The 21,144-nt window shown below is 43.4% G+C and overlaps 1 protein-coding gene across 1 annotated transcript in view; it reads right to left on the reverse strand.

Annotated features, from left to right (window-relative positions):
* The window catches only part of MCF2L2 (MCF.2 cell line derived transforming sequence-like 2), a 192,205-nt gene that overhangs the window by 108,902 nt on the left and 62,159 nt on the right, over window positions 1–21,144 (reverse strand). The window contains exons 10-12 of the mRNA XM_012811572.2: window positions 13,429–13,620; window positions 10,795–10,986; window positions 2,172–2,358 (exon numbers count right to left, since the gene is read on the reverse strand). Of these exons, the coding sequence (XP_012667026.2) occupies window positions 2,172–2,358; window positions 10,795–10,986; window positions 13,429–13,620 (571 nt within the window). The remainder of the gene's footprint in view (window positions 1–2,171; window positions 2,359–10,794; window positions 10,987–13,428; window positions 13,621–21,144) is intronic.

Genomic DNA, 21,144 nt, shown 5'->3' on the forward strand with positions numbered 1-21,144 from the left:
GTAGTAGCAACTATGTTGTTGCAAGCTTCCTATATTTTGCATAAAGTGATAAGATACTAGCTCAGGATAGTTTGAGGTAAGTTAAGAATGCATATAAGAAGGCTGGGTCCAGTGCCTCGAGCATGTAATCCTAGCACTCTGGGAGGCCGAGGCAGGTGTATTATTTGAGCTCAGGACTTCAAGACTAGCCTGAGCAAGAGTGAGATCCTGTCTCTACTAAAAATAGAGAAACTAGTCTGGCATCCTGTTGGGCGCCTATAGTCTCAGCTAATCAGGAAGCTGAGGCAGGAGGACTGCTTGAACCAAGAGTTTGAGGTTGCTGTGAGGTATGATGCCACGGCACTCTACCCAGGTGATAGAGTGAGACTCGTCTCAAAAAAAAAAAAGAATGTATGTAATTATCTGTGGAGAAAGAAGAAAAAATTGGGGAAAAAACAATGCAAAGAAGTACCCCAAAAGCCAATAAACAAACTAAAACAAAATACTAAAACATATTTACTAGCCCCAAAGAAAGCAGGAAAGTAGGAAAAGAGGAATAAAAAGAACACACAGAAAAAAAAAGTGGCTGTCAATCTAACCAAATCAATAAATACATAGTATGTAAATGGACTAATTCCAAGGGAGAGGGGAATAGAATGTATTAAAAAGGTAAGACCCGACTACATATTCTGCCTATGAGAAATATCCTTTAAATGCAAAGAAGAATGAAAAAGATACATATGCAAGGACTAAGTGTAAGAAAGCTGAAATGGCTGTGACATTAACATCGGACAAAATAGATTTAAAGAGTATTACCAGAGATGAAGAGGGAAAGAGAGATATTCCATAATTATAAAAGAGTTAATACAAGAGGGACTTTGCCTAACAAATGCAAATGCAATCAGTGTAACCTGGTTTCTTATACCTTCCATGAATCCCCAATTAAAAAAAAAAGTTAATACATCTGGAAAACGTATCAATACAAGTTATGAATATGGATATGCTTAATAATAGAGCTTCATAATGCAACACACGACATACACATCATGTCCAAGAGCAGTTTATCCCAAAAATGTATTGCTGTTTGAACATCTACAAATACATCATTGTAATCCATCATATTAACAAATAAAGAAGAAAAACCATATCATTTTGATGTATGTGTCAAAAAGAGCATCTGAAAAATTCAACAATCATTCATGATAAAAACTCTAAAAAAATAGGAATAGAAGGGAACTTCCTCCATCTGATGAAAGATATTTGTGAAAAACCTATAGGTAACATCATATTTTAATGAACTCTTTCCTAATATTAAGAAAAGACAAGAATATCTGCTTAACTGGAGGTCCCAGCCATTATAATAAGATAAGAAAACAGATGTAAAGATTGAAATATAAAAAGTAAAAGCATCCTTATTCACAGATGACATGACTGTATTTCTATGTGGAAATATATGTATTTATTTATTTTTAGAAATATATTCTTATTATTAGTTATATGTAGTAAATTCCATTTACTATAGGGTTAAAAAATATAAAATGCTTTAGAGTTTTACACTTAAAACTACTACATTGTTGAGAGAAATTAAATAAATGAAGGGTTATAACATATTCATATAACATGAATTGGAAGATTCAATATCAGTCAGATAACCATTTTCCCCAAATTGATCTATATATTCAGTGCAATCCCAATCATAATCCCAGAAGAAACTGTAAGGTGATTCTAAAATTTCTATGGATGAAAAGGACCTAAATTAAATAGAAATCTTGAAAAAGAATAAAGTTGGAACGCTTATATTACCTGACCTTAATGCTCACTACTATGCAACAGTAATCAAGACTACATGGTATTGGTGTAAGGACTTATCTATTTTTTAATCTTCTCAAAGAACCAATTTTACCACTCCATTGCTAATAAATAATGGGCCTTTAAGGTCCTTAACAGAGTATTTTATGCTCATGTTATTTGTGCACTTGTAGTGTTCCTTTAGTAGATTGTGAGCTTCTCCTTGTATCCAGGCACTCAGTATTATCTAAGCATTTGTCTTCAATTTTGCCCTATGCCATACCTATAGTTTGTTTTAAATAACATCCGTCAAAATACTGACCATTATTCATCTCAGACAACCTCGATCTCACCCCTCAGGGGTGCTTATGAAACACAAATGTCACAAAGCTTCCTTCCCCCACATAACCTACCTGAGGTGGAAGGCTGGCTGGTTTTTGATGACACCCATTTGGGGGAAGACTCAGGATGAGGGGCCACAGGTTGCACTGGACGAGTCTGTTTGGCTGCTAGTTTCATTAGACTCACTTGCCTCTTGTGAAATATTTCCTGCACGTCACCTAGCTTCTGCAAGACTTTCTGGGCTTTGGCCTGCAGTAACAAGAGCAAATGATGACTCACAGGTTTCTCTGCTGAGGACATGCAGCATCCCTCTCTCCCGTCTTCTCCTCCTTCAGATTACCATTCCTCTGGGCATCCTTATATAAGTCATTGCACATCTTGCTGGGCTCCAGAATTGTGCTCCTAAGAATCATTATCTCCCATCTGAGATCTTTGAGGACAATGACCTTTTCACTACACTATCGCTAGTGCCTCAGTAAATATTTGTTGAGTGGATGAATAAATGTTCACTAAGCCATGTCCATTAATGGTAGGAAAGGATGCTATCAATCACACATGAAGGGTATTAGGCCAATGTATAACAGGAAGATTTAAAAATAACTGCTAGCACTCTTGGAGGCCAAGGTGGCTGGATTGTTTGAGCTCGGGAGTTTGAGACCAGCCTAAGCAAGAGCAAGACCCCATTTCTAAAACTAGGTGGGCATTGTGGCAGATGCCTGTAGTCCCAGCTAGCCAGGAGGCTAAGGCAAGAGGATCTCTTGAGCCCAAGAGTTTGAGGTTGCTATGAGCTGTGACACCACAGCACTCTACCCAGGGTGGCAAAGTGAGACTCTCTCTCTCTCAAAAAATAATAAATAAATAAACTGTCATATATGTATACCATGGAATGCTATTTAGCCACAAAACAATGGAGACTCTGCATCTTTTGTATTTACTTGGATGATTTTGGAGAACATTCTCCTAAGTACCTCAAGAATGGAGAAGCAAGTATCCAATATACTTGTTTCTAATCTGAAACTAGTATTGTAACAAGTACATGCTCATATGAGAGAAAAACACAATTAAATTCAAGAAGGGAGGATGAGAGATGAGGCTCAGTAAGTTCCCACCTATTGGGTACAACACAGCGGTATATAGCACTCTTCCTAGGTGAAGGAAACAACATCTCAGACTTTGGACTTTATCTTACAATTGCAATTAATGTAACCTAATAGTATGTACCCTCATACTAATGCCCCCCCATAAAGAAAACACGGAGATAAAATGCAATTTTAAAGGAAAATATATTTACAAATAATTAAATTCAAATACGAATGTCTCAAAAAAAGTAATAAAAATAACAAAGGTACCCTGAAGAACAGTCCTGATGGTGCTGTAAGCACTCCCAGCCCATTCCCCTGACCTACGGGCTCTCCCAGCCCATTCCCATGCCCCCCAGAGTTGAAGCATGGGAAGTCCCAAGTTTCCAATGGACAAACAATGGTGGAAATCCACCAAGGCTGTATTAATCATGGTCACATAACTATAACCACTGTATTTTGAGATATATCCATTGTCAACCAAGGCTGTATCAATCATTGTTACATAACTGTAACTATTGCTGTATCCATGACTACCCAAGCTGTAAACCCCCCCCTCCCCCAACTAGCCACGTTTCGGTTCTGTAGAATGCTTGCACAAAAATATATAAGGCAACTTGCCCTCTCCTAGGGTGGAACTGTCTCTCAAGTCCCCTGCACAGATTCAATAAATTTCTGATTGATTACACATAAGGGGGGGGGGTCTGACTCTATATTTTCAGGTCTAGGGGTACAAAAATGGCAAAAAGAGTTTAAGTATTTTAAGGAAAAGAGTTGGCTAAATTCTGAGGCAGTATCAAGGGAACCATGAGACACTTGTAATAAAAAGGATACATATTAATTTTTTTTCTGCATGACCTCTTCTCTCTATATAAGTAGGAAAGTAATAAACTGAAGAAATATTAGAGAAAAGATGGAGCTCATAGGTGTTCCCTTAACTGTCTATTCTACAACAGAAGCCCAGGAAAACAAAAATCAAGAGCTGGAAGTCTGAGTTGCACCGAGGACCGTGTTCAGCTATGTTTCTCCCGGCTCTGCTTCCAGCAGGATGTCCCTCTAGCTCTGGTGCACTGGGGAAGTGGGAAGCCTTTTGTCATACCAACTCTGGCAAACCCAGGGGATAATTTTAACCACCAAAGAAGAGACCCAGTCCCAGAAGAGCTGATCCGCCACTTCCCTGAGGATGACAAATTCCAAAAGTGCAGGCCTCATATATACCCATGGAGGTTGGCACACTTAGCAACCAGAAAGGTAAATTTGCCTTTGTTATGCTCGACTATCTTCTGAGAAAAAGAGCAGAGAGCCCCGAAGTAGGACTCAGAGAAACTAAGCTTCCCTAGTCCTGGAGTGTCGACTCTAGATCAGCTATTCTCCTGTACTCTCAGGGCCTATGGAGGCTGACCTCTGGACCAAGCTCTGGAGCTGGTCTTAACTGTTTGTTCTATGACAGAAGTTCAGGCCTACACTGTCCAATACAGTAACCACTAGCCACATGTGACTATTGACCACCTGGACTGTGGCTAGTCTGAATCAAGATGAGCTACTCAGGTAAGTGTAAAACAGACACTAGATTTTGAAGACTCAATTTGAAAAAAATAATGTAAAGTATTTCATTAATAACTTTTTATGTTGATTATACATTGAAATATATTTTTGAACATATAGGTTAAATAAAACATTATTAAAATTGATTTTTCTGTGTCTTGCCACTTTTTAAAATGTAGCTACTGGAAAATGTTAAATTACATTTGTGTAATTTGAGGCTTGCATTATATTTCTATTGGTCTGCACAAAATTTTTCTGTAAAAGACAAAATAGTAAATATTTTAGACTTTGGCAACCATCTGGCCTTTGTTGTAACTACTGGCGGTTATAGTTCATAGATAATACATGAATGAAGACTGTGGCTGTGTTCTGATAAAACTTTATTTACAAAAACAGGTGGCAAGCAATTTTGGCCCACAAGGCTGCAGTTTGCTGATCCCTAGTCTAGACTAAGTTCAGGGTCTGTACTGAAAGGGTTTCTTCAGAGAATGTACTCTCTGGTACCAAGAAGTTATATAGTTTTCTAGAGATTCTGATAACACAGCTGTGAGTCCAAGTCCCCCAAGAAACCAAGCTCCTATGTATCAGTGTGAGGGCATTGTCAGTCTGTACTCCGGGGGGATGATGGTAACAGTTGGTAGCTGCAACCCTTGCCCTCTTGATCAGTGATGAGCTGGAGGAACCTGAGACAGGTGTCAATTGTTGCACAAAGGTCAAGAAATCTGACTGAGTGACTTCAACTAGGTGATGTAAGGTGGACAGCTCCAGTGAGAGGTCAACGTCTCAACAACTTACTGCTTGGATGAGACAGGACTTGGATCACCTTTGCCACCTACCTGCCCCCCAAGATCCCAGGTGCACCCTGGTAACGGTGAGACAGTCAGGAGAGGCCTTAAATTACTAAACTCAGATAATGGGGAACTTCATGCAAGATTAACAATTTCATTTCCCCTTTCTCCTTTCCACCTGAAAATTCATTCTTTTTACCACAATCGAAATTATCTTTCTGGCTTTTTTTTTTATTATTTATTTTTTTATTTTTTTTGAGACAGAGCCTCAAACGGTCCCCCAGGTAGAATGCTGTGGCATCACAGCTCACAGCAACCTCCAACTCCTGGGCTCAAGCGAGTCTCCTGCCTCAGCCTCCCAAGTAGCTGGGACCACAGGTGCCCACCACAACGCCCGGCTATTTTTTGGTTGCAGTATCATTGTTGTTTGGCAGGCCTGGGCTGGATTCAAACCCACCACCTTAGGTGTATGTGGCTGGCGCCTTAGACACTTGAGCCACAGGCATTGCTGAAATTATCTTTCTAAAATGTATATTCTGGTCATGTAACTTCCCTGTTGAAAGGCCCTTCAGGGGTTCCTCTCTGCATCAAGATAAAGTCCAAACTCCTGGTCCTGCAGCACCAGGCTCTTTATTGTCAGTCTCTAGGCTCAGGCTCTTTATTTCCCCGTCCTCCAGAGGGGGCACTTCCCCAAATGCCCTTCTGTTCCCAGCCTTGCTGCCTCTGCACTTCTGTTCCTTCTGCTGAGGTTCCCTCCTTCCCCCTTCACTTCCCTGAAAAACTGTCACCAAATCTTTCAGACTAAATTTAGGCAACCCCTCCTACATGGAATACCCTTGGCCTTTCCAGTCCAGGCTGACTGCCTCCCTGCATGCCCCCATCCCTTTCATTCTATATGCTTTCAGAGCACTGACTGGGGACATGCCTCTCATCTTCCACTAAACTGCCAGCCCCTACCTACTGATTGCAGGACTGGGACTTTCCCTATTAATTCCCAGAACACAGCACAGCATACCTGGCACAAACTGGGCATCTGCTGAATATCTGAAGAATTGTATTTTGCTATTTGCTACTGAGATTGTTTCACTCTCTGGACTCTCTAGGCAGTGAAAGTGAATAAGGGAGAAAAACCGAAACACCAAGAGAGTAACACAATGGCGCTGTAGTAGAAACAAGCACTTTAAGAGCCTCTGACGGTGACAGAGTGGCTGCTGCTATGAGAACCACAGCTTAATTTCTGATATGGTTCACTGTGTCTCCAACGTAACAGATTCCATCTTTAGACACAGAATGCCAGTTTTTAAAAAAATTATCTTTTAGTATAGCTTTAGATCTATGACAAAATTACAAAGTAATACAGGGTTCGATATACCCCATACTCAGTTTACCCTTTTTGGGGGGGAGAGAGTGTTACTCTGGTGTCATGGATAGAGCTCCCAGCAACCTCCAACTCTTGGTCTCAAGTGATCTTCTTGCCTTCAGTCTCCCAAGTAGCTGGGACTACAGGCCCCCACCACAAGCCCAGCTAGTTTTTCTATTTTTAGTAGAGACAGGATCTCATTCTTGCTTAGGCTGGTCTCAAACTACTGAACTCAGGCGATCCGCCTGACAGGTGTGAGCCACCGTGCCCAGCCAGCTTTCTTTATTGTTAACATCTTCAGTTGTGGTAAGGGCAGGATGGTACCTTTGTTACAATTAATAAACCAAAACTGATGTGCTATCCTTAACTACAGTTGATACTTTATTTAGATTTCCTTCCCCTCCTCCCCGAAGACACCACATTATGTTTCATTGTCATTGTCTTAGGTTCCCATTGGCTGTGACAGTCTCTCGGATTTCTCATGCTTTTCATGATCTTGATGGTTTTGAGGAGTACTGGTCAGACTTTTGGTGGAATGTGTCTTCATTGGGATTTGTCTAATGTTTCCCATGATTAGATTGGGGCTGTGGGTTAAGGGGAGGAAACCCACAGAGGTAAGTTGTCATCTGCATCACATCACGTCATGGGAACATACTATGACTTATGACTGTTGATGTTGACCTGGGCCACCTGGGTCAGGTGATAGTAGTTAGGCTTTTCCACTTCTCCAGAGGGAGGTTACTTTTATTTCTCCCTTCCCCTCCTCCCTGAAAGTAGTTCACTAGGTGCAGTTCATGCTCAAGGAGCAGGGAAGTTATGCTTGCCATCCTTGAGGGCAGAGTATCTGCATAAATAATTCAGAATTCTTCTGCATCGAGAGATCAGTTTCCTCTCCTCTCATTTATTTACTTGTTCCATCATTTATTTATAGCAGCATGGATTCACTGGTAAAATATTTTATACTTTGAATTGTAATTAAATATTCTTTCACTGTCCCAGTACCGGCCACGGGGAGTGCTCTGTCAGCTATGACGTCTCTTCATTGCAGTGCGTTGCTCTGTTTTCTGTTCCATTAATAGTATCCCTTACTTTTTGGCACTATAAGACAATCCGGGATCATCTTGCTTATTTCCTGCCCCAATTCTGGAAGTAGCCATTTCTCTAAGGAGCCCCTGGCTTCGTTCATTAGAGAATGATGTTAGAAACAAGATGTGGGGCTGGGTGTGCAGTTTCCTTGCTTCTAGGCCTCCCCCACTGTCAAAGGGAGGAAATACACGTGTCTATTCCAACACGACGTGTGTCTAGAATATTTCTATAGGTACAGAGCACCAATGCCAACAACAAAGTCATTACTCACCAGTGTACAAATCTCACTCACTGACACAAAAGGATATTTAAATTTTATAACCTAGGATTTTACTCCAAACCAAAAGAAGAAAAGAGGGGTTTTGGAGATATTTTGGTCCATTTTACATCCTGATTTTTTTATTAGCATTTTTTCTTCCATTCCTTCCCTTCACCCATACGTCTGCCTGTTTCTCAGAGGTAGTTCATTGAGTTGTATTCATTTTCTGGTGGGTGGTGTGCTGAAGACGGTCAGAACTGCAGCTGCAGTCACCATCACCTTGGGAGACCTGTCACTTATTTAATCAGCCAATGGACTTGGAACTTGGAGTGGCTGAGGCTATTCTGCCTAAGGAATTTATTTTTATTTATTTTTTAATTGTTTTTTATTAAATCATAACTTTGTACATTGATGCATTTATGGGGTTCAGGGTACTGCTTCAATATACAATGTGAAACGCTTACATTGAACTAAGTAACACATCCATCACAATTATACTCATTTCTTAATAGTTTTGAAATGTACCATGGCATCATGCACATTAGGTGAGGTCCCCCCAAATGCCCTCCCTTCTCTTATACCCCTCTTCCCTCCCCTCTCTCTCCTCTTCCCTTCTACTTTCTGGACTATAGTTATGTTTTGCCATTCATATGAGTGTGTTGGTGGTTATATATTGATTTATAGTAATATTGAGTACATTGGATACTTTTTTTTTCCATTCTTGAGATACATTACTAAAAAGAATATGTTCCAGCTCCACCCAGGTAAACATAAAAGATGTGAAGTCTCCACTGCCTAAGGCATTTAACCTGGGGCTGCTGCTACTGTGTTGGCAATGTAGCATGTAAACCAGATGGGCTTTCTCTCGGTCCCTTGGACAGGGATGTGGAAGAGTCCTGTTCTGGGAGAAAGTGGCCTCCCCTCACTCCCACCTCAAGCTCAAACCTCATGACCAAAATCCACTGGAAGGAGTCAGAGAAAGAGCAGCACTAAATAAAACTCTACACCCAGCTGTCCCCAGTGCCCTCTGCCCAGCAAGCATGGATTGGATACCAGGCACCAGCTAGCCACAGGGATGCAGAGATGAGTGAGGCAAAGGCAGTGCCCTTAAGGAGTTCCCCCTGTAATATGCAAGACAGAATAAATAACTAGAATACAGTTTGATGTGTGTTATGTTAAAGCAAAGCTTCTTCGCCTATGTCCACTGATGGATTTCAGAGTGTTCCCTGAAATGACTATTAACATTTTATGCATGTAGGACATTCCCTGTATGTCCCTCCACTGCTTCTTCTCTGCCCTGCCCTGCCTGCAGGAAGCCGACCTCTGCAGACTTCATCAGATGAGCTCACCGGCTTTTAGTTGGCTTTGACTGAGGGGAAGTACTACCAGGAAGTCGGAGAGAAAGAAATAGGGGTATATATTTCTCTACCAGTGACTGCATTCTTCCACCCAAGGCCACAGTTCCTTCTGGCTTCCCTCTTTTACAGTCACAGCTACAGCTCGTCCTGGGTTCTCCTTGGCCCTTCAGGCTTGGGGATAGCAACTGCTCCCTGTTTTGTGCTAGATTTAGGGTGCTTCACTATCCCTTGTTGTGGTCCCTAAATCCTGCCTCTATCTTTGTAAACAATGCCTACATCAAACTTCTTTTGATCACTTTGAGTATGCAGAATCCTGAAAATATGTGAATCAGATTCATAACAAGGTCTATCACTCAAAAAAGGTAAAGAAACTCCTAAAACAGAGACACACACAAGGTGTTGTGGATCCCAGATCCATCCGTCAAGAGGAATGCTCTTCTCAAAATGCAAATCCAATCAAGTTATTCCTCTGCTTAAATCCTTCAATAGTTTTCCATTTCTCTTAGAATAAAGAACAAACTCCTTAATGTGGCCCATGAGGTCCCATCCTATCTGACTCTAACTGTGCCCAAACACCCTTCTCTTGCTCTCTGGACGCTGGCCACCTTACTTTGGTTCTGCATTGTGCCCGACTCCCTCCAGCTTGAAAGCCTTGCATGCTCTTCCTTCTGTCTGCAGAGGCTCCCCCATCTCCTCTCCTCACTCTCCAGGCTTTCCCTCGAATGACTCTCCCAGGAGCTTCTTTTAATCCAGTCCAGGTCAATTTTCTCTGTCCTGTGCCCAGCAGGATTCCGAATCCTTCCTTGAGAGCTCTAATCTCAGCTTGCAACATAATTTATGTGATTATTTTACTAATGTCAGCTTCTCCCACTTAACTGCAAGCTCCATGAGGGATGGACACATGCCTGTTTCTGCTCATCACTGTGTTCTCAGCACTCAGCACAGTGAATGATGCATCAGGAATGCCCTTAAGTATTTACAGAGAAGTGATGGATTGACGGTGATATTTGAGTCAGACCATGAAGGATCAGTCTGCCTGGACGTTCAGGCCAGGAGTCTAAGAGGCCACCTGAGGACTTCAGACTGGTTAGCCCACTCAACACAGCCTGCTCAGTATATCCTCTGTGGATTTTTTAAGGCAACAGCCAAAATTGCCTTCCTCCCCCATCCCTTTCCCAACCACAAGTTCAAAATAACCCAGAAACATTACCTCCACATCAAGGGTGAGTATCAACTCAAACTGGTTGTAAAACTCCTTGGGGCTAGGCAACTGGTACTCCTTGGCTGTGCTCAGGAATGTCTCAATGTCGTTCAAGGCGATGTCAACTCCCTCTCGAGACTGGCACTTGTCTACAGGTTGGGAAGCCAGGAGGTAGATTCCTGCCTCACACCATCGACTGACCTTTTGAAGAGACAGAGTGCCCTGTGTGCTTAGCCTGCCCACAACTCAGAACTACCGCAATTCTCAAGAGATCTGAGCTCATAAGAGGACTAAAAAGATTGAGACAAGGGGAAATTGTCATGAGACCACATAAAGTTGTAGAGTGTAACCACTGCAAATAAAACTGTGAGGTGGACAAGTCCAAACCCATTTTACATCTGTCCACTTCTCAAGGGAGTCAGTCAGTAAAATGAATCATACAACATTCTTCTCTTTTCCACTAGCAGTAATTGCTATATCTCCAGGAGTGTGTTAAATATTTCTAAGGCTGATCTAACCATACAGAAATGTAATCAATGGCTTTTTGGGTTTACCTGCTAGGCCATTTGTCTTGCATCCTAACTGGTTACAGCGTGATTAATGATGCATTAGACCTGGCCCCTACATTTCCTGGGGGAAAGAATGTCCCTTTGAAAACACTACTTTCCTCTTTGGGGTGATCCATATTTGCATTTATTTGCCTTGTCTTTACTAAAGAAGCACGTGTGAATGCAAAGCTTTGTAATTCGGCACAGCAAGATTCAAATTTTCTAGATAGTGGGATGAAATCAGACTTCTGCTACTTACACCATGGGTGCTCTTAGGCAGTCATTTATAAATTCTAACAATTCAATTTTATAAAATACTTGTTTTCTTTGCTCTTTTGAATTCTACTGAGGTACCTGAAAAGACAGGGGACCCTTTTGCTATCTGGATATTTATCTGACAAGCAGCTTTCAGTGCAAACACACCTGCATTTCCATTTACTGTGTGACCCGAAACACACCGTAAAATAACTGCACAGAAAGGAGAAAAACACCAGAAGGTAATACTCCCAAGTAGTTATCCCTAAACAGAAAAATAACAAGCGACTTAAATGTTTGTCTTTTTCTCTTAAATTATCTAACTGAATATGTACTACATTTAGAATAACAAACAATAATAAAGATATTGCAACACTAAGGATTACCCCTGTGTAGGGATGGGGATAGTGGATGTGGACACGTCCATGAGTAACTTTCTCCTCCTGCTTCCTCCATTTTTCATTTTCAGAATACTGTGAAAGCATGCTTTGATAAATACTCTGAAAACTGTCTCTTTACACGGCATGCCTAGCTAGATCCGTAGGAAACACTGTGCTGTGTCTTCAGAGTCACAGTGGCTACTTGCTTCCCACACACACATGCCAGGCTAGTCTTGTGGGAGCAGAAACAGTCAGGAAAATAGCAGCTGTACCTGCAGTGGGCTCAGCACGCGGAGCAGGCTGCCCACCGGCCCTGCTGAGCCACTTGCTTCTGGAACAACTGTATCTCATTAACATTAAAATCCCTTTGGGAATGGGCTGATGTAAACAGCCCAGTGGGGCGGGGGGTGGGGGGGGTGGGTGGGGGGGGCGGGGGGGGCTGCACACAGCCATGGCAGAAACAGTTGTGGCAATAAAGCACGCTGACTCACAGCCATCGGCCACATGCTCCCTGGGAACAGCTGACAGGGAAGGCTCCAGAAGTCTCTGCTCCTGCTGACTGGGAACACAGCCCAGAGGGCACCTCCAAAGGGCACTGGGGTCTGTGTGCTCATGGCCTTGCTGTCTAGCCTGAGAAGCTCTGGGGTTGGAATCTGGCAATCCTGGTTTCACATCCTGCTGCTTATACCATGTGTGGTCTTAGGCAGTCATTTAGCCCAGGGTTTCTCAGATTTGTGCCTGCACCACTTGCACCAGAATCACTTGGGCCCTTTACTAAAACACTGATTTTAGTATCATCCCAGACCTACTGCATCTGAGTCTCTGGGGTGGAATCAGGGAATCTGCAATTATAAACAGATCACTAGGCGATTCTCCTGTATTAAATGTTAACACCTACTGACTTGGCCATGCTGAATATCAGCTTCTGCCTCTGTCCTAGAAGCCATCAATTGCCTTCCTCACAGGTTGTCTTGAGGATAAAATATATGATATAATTGTGCTCCTGATTCGAACAGAGCAGGAGCTCAACAAATGGCAGGGGTGTATGACGGTCACTTAACCTTACTTAACCTTCTCCAAAGGACTCACAATCCCTCGCCTTTATCCAAGGGAAGCACTCTGCAGACAGTGTTTGTCTCTCTGCCTGAAAGGGAGTCAAAAAAGGTTCCTCCTCCCCCTGGGGCCAGGCCAAAAGAAACTTTTCAAGGCTGGTTCCACACAGGGAAATGGACTTCTGTTAATTTTATGGGGTGTGGTAGGATGGCTGGGGCACTTTTTTTTTTAACCTTCAATAACCCTGTGACCTAAAATCTGCACTTTTTAATACCTATAGCCCACGACGTTTTTTGTATAAAGTACTTGATCCTTTCAGCAATCACGTGAGGCAGGGAGGACAAGGCTAAGTAAAACTGCTTTATAGGAAATCTTGCGGACATGCTGTTCATCTCAGTTTTGCTCACCTTGTCTAGCTGTCTATGTAACTCCAAGGACTTTCCTAAAATGTCGTATTTTTTCTTGTTTTCGTTGATGAAGTCATCACAGAGGTGTCTAAGTTCCACACACCTGGGCCTGATGGAGTCCACTGCATAATGGTGGCTCTGGATGAGCTGGTCCCCAGCCAGTGCAAGCAGCTGGGCCTTTTCCAAGGATTCCTATGAAATGAACACCCACAGGCAAGTGTCAGCAGTCAGGGCATTGCGAGGCTGTGACTGCTGGGCGCTGTGTGCTCCAGACTCAGGGAGAGAGGCTGACCCAGGTCTCAGCAGGGGAACGTGACAAAGCCCTGTGGTGTTTCTAGGTCCCCTGGAAGTAGAGCCCGGTCCAGGGTCACCTGCACTCTGAAGAACAGCAGTCAGTCATTCAGGTATTTGTTGAGTTCTGAGCTGGACACAGAGGATATAGTGTTAATAACAAGCCAGGAATTTTCAGTCTAAGGTAGAATTCAGTTACTAACTAAATGATACACAATCATTAAATTATTATAACTGTGATAAGCTCTAGATTTTTCTAGAACAGAAAAATCATGGAGTATTATAACACACATAATAAGAGACTTTGGAATGCCCCTATCAACTGAAGGAAGAGGGACCGATACTTGGCCCTGAGGACGGTGGGGGAAGGAGGGTGAACTGAAGTTGAGAAATTGGTAAAGATCTGATCCGGGCAGCTCCATGGCAGTCACGACAGTTACAAAAGAAGCCTGTCTAGACCCACAGCCCAGCCATGTTTCCCACCTCTCTCTGCAGGGCTCGCTCTGTTCTGACCACATGTGCCGTGTTTTCCTGTGTTTAAGCATTCAGTCCTTCATTCATTCATTCATCACAGATTACTGAGGATCTGCCGTGTGCCAGACACTGTCCCAGGTGCTGGGGGGTGGTGATAAAGCACGCAGAAATCCCTGTGCTCGTGGAGTTTACAGTTTAATGGGAGGCATGAGCCATGAACCATTAAACACGGAAGTTTTATAGTATCTTAGACGGTGATGAGTGCTATGGAGAGAAACAAAACAGGGGTGCAGTGGGGAGCTATTATTTTACATCAGATGGTGAGGGAAGGTCTCACATAGAAGGTGCTACTGAGCTATGCAGAAAACACACAGAAAGCCGGACACTGCTATCTCTAGAAAGATAGGCCCTCTGCTGGCATCCAGGAACTCAGATTTTGGGAGGGTTCCCACCATTCCCTGATATAAACAGTTCACTGCACCTAACCCGTTTGTGCAAACCATGCAGTTTACGATGAACACCTGGGTTCCTCCTGGATTCTGGAGTTTTGGTACACAGGCAGAGGCTGCCTTCATGACCAGCCGCCAGCTCTGGCCACTGAGCTGATGAGCTTCCTGGTAAGACAGCATTTCACATGTGTTCCCAGCACCCACAGAGGGGGCGGTGACATGTGTCCTGTGTGACTCCCTTGGGAGAGGACTCTTAGAAGCTGTGCCTGGCTTCCTTTGGACTTTCCCTTTGCTGACTTTCCTCGGCATCTTCCCACCCTGATAGATCATAACCCTGAATGTACCTACCTGCAGAGCCCTAGCAATCCTACAAATCTTCAAATCTGCATATGGTCTTGGAAGCCTTCAACACAAGCACAAAGACCTGAAGTGAGGGACAAGCCATGCAGTGCCTGGCAGTGAGGTTGAGGGCACATGTGATAAGTACAAGCTGCAGGAAGGAAGCCCATTGGCCGGAGCAGAGGGAGCAAACAGGAGAGGGGTAGAAGATACGATTGAAAGAGAAAGAGGGCAATTGATGGGGGAGGCCTGTGGCCACCACAACCACTTTGACTGTACCCACAGTGATGTGGGAAGCCACTGGAGGGTTTCTAGGAGAGGAGTTCACTAAGGTTTTGGAAAGGATTGCTCCAGCTGCAGTGGTAAGAATGGCAGAGCAAGAGGAAAAGCCAGGAGACTAGGTGGGGGGCTACTGCAGTAATCCAGGTGAGAGATTACTCCCTGACCACTGTTTCTCAAGGCACTCCCCCCAACCCACCCACCCAGACCCTCTCTCTCACTTCAGTTGTTAAATAGCACTTACATCTACCTGAAATTGATGTTCTTTGTTTACTATATGATTCCTCCCTCGTCCACCCCCTCCCACTAACATGGAAGCTCCATGAGAGCACAAAATAGGCACCCAATGGCTATCAGAGCAACGAAATGAACGGGTGAGCCAAGGAGATCAATGCTGCAATGGTCTGCTTGGCTGTAACTATGTGAAGTAACATGGACCACAGAGGACAGCTGCCTTTCAGAAGGCCTCCTTGCTATCCTTCAAATCCAGACTGTTGACAAAGCAGCAGTTCCAACACTGTATCACTTCCAAGCTTCATATGCTTGCCTGGTCCTCCAAGGTCTTCAGGAGAAAGTTCAGACTCCTGAGCAGAGTACACAGCGCCCTTCATTACATAGCTCCTGCTTAGAGTTCCTCTTAGCAATTCCTCCTCCACTTCCCTCCACTCCATTCATTGCTGCAACCATATTAAGGGCCTATTTATAGTTCCCAAATTTTCAGGCAGCCTCAGACCTCCATGCCTTCTCCACCTAGAAAGTCCCTCTACCCACACTCTACCTAAATCACCTTTCAGAGTTTGCTTTCTCCAGAAAACTGCCTCTGTGCTTCTCTTGACCAGAGCACCTGCTGCATTGTTAGTGAGCACTAATCTGCTGTCTGCACTTGCTACAGACACTTGTGGGCGTTCAACTCACAACAGGATGTGGCACATCTTGGATGCTTAAAAATAACTGACTGGTATGCAAACAGAAAGGAGTAATGATGTAGAACTAAAGAGACCCAAATGAAGCAGTGGCTCAGTACAAGAACATGGGGATCAATACCCAGAGCTCTTGTTCTCAACAGCAAAGTCTCAGATACACTGGTCAGCACCCTTGAAAGGAGCTTAGAATGCTAATTCCTAGAGCAGTGATTTTTGACTGCTTTGTTCACTGGTTTGTCTGCAGCACTTAGGAAAGTAGCATGGCAGGAGATCAGCAAGCATTGGCAGAATGAATGAAAAGTGAGGGAGAGACCCTTACTAGCACTGCTCAGCCTCTGCAGACTGAACCCAGGAAATGTCCGGTAGCACAGAATTGACCTCACAACCTGTGTGATGAAAATAATAGCTCACATTTACTGAGAGCTCACTCTATGCCAGGAGCTGTTCTGAATGCTTTGTGCCTCACAAGCCCTTTGAGACAGGTACTCTTTTGCAAGGGAAATGGAGGCACAATGGCCAAGGTCACCCAGGTAGGAAGAAGTGGTGCCAGGCTTCACCCTTGGGCAGGCTGGCTCCAGAATCTGGCTCTGACCACCACACACAGAGACAAAGACTGTGCTTGTTCTGCTTAAGCTCAGACACCTCGTTTGGTTGGCTGAATCTGTCTGACTTCAGTCAAATATAGAAACATGAAAACTTGGCAAGAAAGTCTCTGTTCACTTTTTTTTCCCTCCAAGTTCAGCTGACTAATGTATTAAGAGTGCCTCAGAGTTTCCTGGGTCCAGGGAAATTCACCATGGGATACTTCCAAATTGCTCTGTGGTGATCACAACCTGACCTTCCTTTAGCATCAGTACCTCATCCTTTAGACCAGTATTTAAAATATTTGAGATGTCAGAAGAAAGATGTAACAGGTCCAAATGGATGTGGGTGAAACATCCATAAAGACAACTTAGAAGCAACCCTGATTCAGCCACTGCAAGATCAGAAGATCACAGTTATGGAAATGAATGGGCAGTAAAAATTGCTTCTGAGTACTGATCACTGCCTTGCTTGAGGCACTGAGTCTTTACCACGCATCCAACTCATTTAGTCTTCATAGGTCTGTACAGTAGGATTATTATCCTCATTTTATAGATGAGAAGACTGTATTCAGAAAGGCTGAGAAACTTGACTAGAGTCACAGAGGTGGAAGTTGGTAGAGCCAAAATTTGAATCCAGCTCGTTCTGACTCCAAAACTTATGTTCTTGCCACCTAGCGGCCCATCAGACCTCCCTGCGTGTGCTATGAAATCCTTCTGGTGTCCTCCAAACTGTAGCTTATTTTTTTAGTTTTTATAGTTCCTGTTCAAGATAGTCAAAAAACCTCCAAAGTAAAAAAGAAATAATAAAGAAAAAATGACTAATATATCCAATCACAAGCCCATCCGGGATCTTTCAAATGCCAAAAATTCCAGAAGACTCAATAGACAGTTAAGCTGCAACATGTAATTCAGAAATCTTTATTGTGATAAAAGCTTATTTTTCCCCCAAGGAGTCAACTACTATGACAGATAAAAAAATAGTGTCTATTATGAGAGAAAATGGTAAGAATGAGGGTGATGCTACTATCTCAGGGAATTGGGAATTAACCCATAGACAATTCCATGGGAATGGGATGCATGTATGGAGCAGTGGGCAAGATGAAACAAGAGAAGCTGAAAGCTAATGGTTACTGAAATTGAACAATGGACACATGGGTCTTCATCGTACTAGTCTATCTGCTTCTCTGTGTTTGAAATTTACACACAGACATACACACACACACCTTATTGGCCTGTGTTCCTTCTTGGACATATAAGCCTTGGGAGGACAGGTCAAGGCTGAAATCAGGTTTGTTTCCCCACATTGCTCCTGGTCTGTTCTCATCACCAAAGGTCTCTGCATGCTTCATAGCCAAAACCCTACAGAAAATTCTATTTTTTTTTTTTTTTTTTGAGATGGAGCCTCAAGCTATCCCCCTGGGTAGAGTGCCATGGCATCACGCTCACAGCAACCTCCAACTCCTGGGCTCAAGCGAGTCTCCTGCCTCAGCTTCCCAAGTAGCTGAGACTACAGGTGGCCGCCACAATGCCTGGCCATTTTTTGGTTGCAGCCATCATTGTTGTTTGGCGGGCCCGGGCTGGGGATTCGAACCCGCCACCTTAGGTGTATGTGGCTGGCGCCTTAGCCACTTGAGCCACAGGCGCCGAGCCAGAAAATTCTATTTTTATAGAGTACCTTCTATCAGTAGTTGAAACCACTGTTTCTCAGAATCAGTAAGGAGTATTCAAAAGATTACTAAACCCTCAAGCAAGAACAAGATAAAGAACAGGCCAAATTCACATGCAATAGGAGTCTGGTTAGTGAGTTGGCTTGGAGGTTACTTGTGAGCATGATGTCATCGCACAGGGTAAGGAAGCTGGCGATGACCCAGAACAACTGTGTGGCTATGCTAGGAAGGCAGCTGGGACCTGAATGCTGAGTAAAGGATAAACCTGAAGCTGATATTTGGTATATTACAGCCAGGCACCACTTTGTTCCTTTTACATTTTAAAGGACAAATGAAAAGACTAACCGAGCCCTAATCAATCTGAAGAAAAGACGCCCCTTAAAAATCTGAGAGATGGCATATTGAAAAAAATGTCAGGCATCAAAGAAAATGAAATACTTTGGAATACATATCTACCAAAGGATGCAAAGGATTTCTACAGAGAGAACTATGAAACCCTGAAAAAAGAAATAGCAGAAGATGTTAACAAATGGACGAAATTACCATGCTCGTGGCTGGGAAGATCAACATTGTTAAACTATCCATACTACCCAAAGCAATATGCAGATTTAATGCAATTCCCATCAAAGCACCAATGGCATACTTTGAAGAACTTGAAAAAATAGTTTTTTATTTCATGTGGAACCAGAAAAACTAAATAGCCAATGCAATTCTAAGAAATGAAAACAAATCTGAAAGCATCATGTTATCAGACTTCAGGTTATATTACAAGTCTACAGTGATCAAAATAGCATAATAGTGGCAGAAAAATAGAGATATAGATCTATGGAACAGAATAGAGAACCTAGAGATGAAACTAGCCTCTTATAGCCATCTGATCTTAAATGGAGCTGGGAGAACTGGTTAGCCACGGGTAGCAAACTGAAACTGATCACACTTCTCACTACTTAACAAAAATTGACTCACAATGGATAAAAGATCTAAATCTAAGAGGGGAAACAATAGAACCACTAGAATAAAGTGTAAAAAAAACTCTTAAGGGGATCTGCCTGAGAAAAGATACTATGAAGCATAGTATATTGAAAAATATACTGTCAGGCATCAGAGAAAATGAAAACCGCAGCCACACCAAAAATAAACGAGATACAATCAAGCTAAAAAGCTTCTGCACAGCTAAGGGTACAACTAAAGTAAACAGACAGCCTTCAGAATGAGAGAAGATATTTGCATGTTATGAATCTAACAACCAGAATCTGTAAAGAATTCAAACTAATCTACAAGAAAAGAGCAAAACAACTCCCTTTATCATTGGGCAAGGGACATGAACAGAACTTTCTCCCAAGAAGACAGATGAATGGCCAAATAAACACATCAAAAAATGCTCATCAAACTATAGGGCTCACACCCCTGGGGATATTTTGGACACTCCCCGTCTTTCTGGGCAACCAGAGAAAGCCAGGCATCTTCTCCAGTGGCAGACACTGGCGGAATATATCTGGGACGGTAACACAGACCCCATGAACAAAGAGTATGCCTGAGGCGGTACTGGCCAGGATGGAGAATTGACGATGCCTGTGTGATGCCAGAAGACTCCCAGGGCAGGGCTGCGCCAGGACTGCTTAGTGAGCCTAAGAAACACCCAGCCCTCAGGGGATCATAGCTGAGACAAAGGCAGGCAGGAAACCGAAAGCTGAGTATAAGCTCTAACCAAACCGCCCCAACACAGACTGCAGGTGAAACAGAAACACCAGCTCTGGGCAGTGGCACAGACCTGGGCTGAGTCACAGTTTCTGTGAATTCAAACAGCACCTGGTCTGCAGGGAAATATAGCCAGGACAGAATCACAAATTCTGCGCAAATATAAGTGTCAGCGACATCAATCAAGGCTGGGGCTGGAATTGAGTGAACCGCCCCAGCTTCCATTAACTACCCAAGGTTGTCAGGCCTCAGCTCCCCCTGCAGGATGGTGGTAGAGTACGGAGGCCTGGCCGAGGAGACAGAAGATCTCTCTGTGACTCAGGCAGGCTCAAACCCCTGGAGCATCTGCTGATTGGAGGGAACTAGGCCATAGGCCTGAGGGGTTACCAATGACTGGGTGTGACAGAGGTGTAAGGTGGGGAAGGAGGCATCAACCTTCCCAGACTAATTCATTTGCTTGGGGCTTCCTTCTGACTCCACGGAGCACCAGAACGAGTCATACTCGAGCTGCCAGCAGACCCCTGCTATCTAGTTGCCAGAGACCTTTTGAACTTCCTCACTTGAGACCGGGTGCTGACTGGGACAACTGATTTGGATCTCTCAGACTGGACCAATCACCCGAGGACTATCCAAAATGGTACCCTGGGTGTGTGGTTGTGGGAAGGTTTGATTTTCCTTTTCCAATTGTTGCCCGTGGGGGGTGGGGTGACTTAATTGCTAGTATTTCTCCAGCAATACTCTGAGACTTCAACCCAGAGTAACTAATTCACTAGGGTAGGACAGAGACCAGCTGAAAACAAGACAGAGCCACTAAGCTCCACCACACCAAGTAAGTCCCCAGTGTCTCAGGCCATAGCACTGTATGGGGTCCTTTGCAAAGCTTTAGGGGAAAAGGTACAGACACCAGTCACAGCTCTTGGGTAAAGTATAGACCAATATCACTCATGAATATTAATGCAAAAATATTCAACAAGATCCTAACAAACAGAATCCAGCAACACATCAAACAAAT

The sequence above is a fragment of the Otolemur garnettii genome, unplaced genomic scaffold (assembly GCF_000181295.1).
Source record: "Otolemur garnettii isolate 467f Iridium unplaced genomic scaffold, OtoGar3 scaffold00166, whole genome shotgun sequence".
Taxonomy (NCBI): Eukaryota; Metazoa; Chordata; class Mammalia; order Primates; family Galagidae; genus Otolemur; species Otolemur garnettii.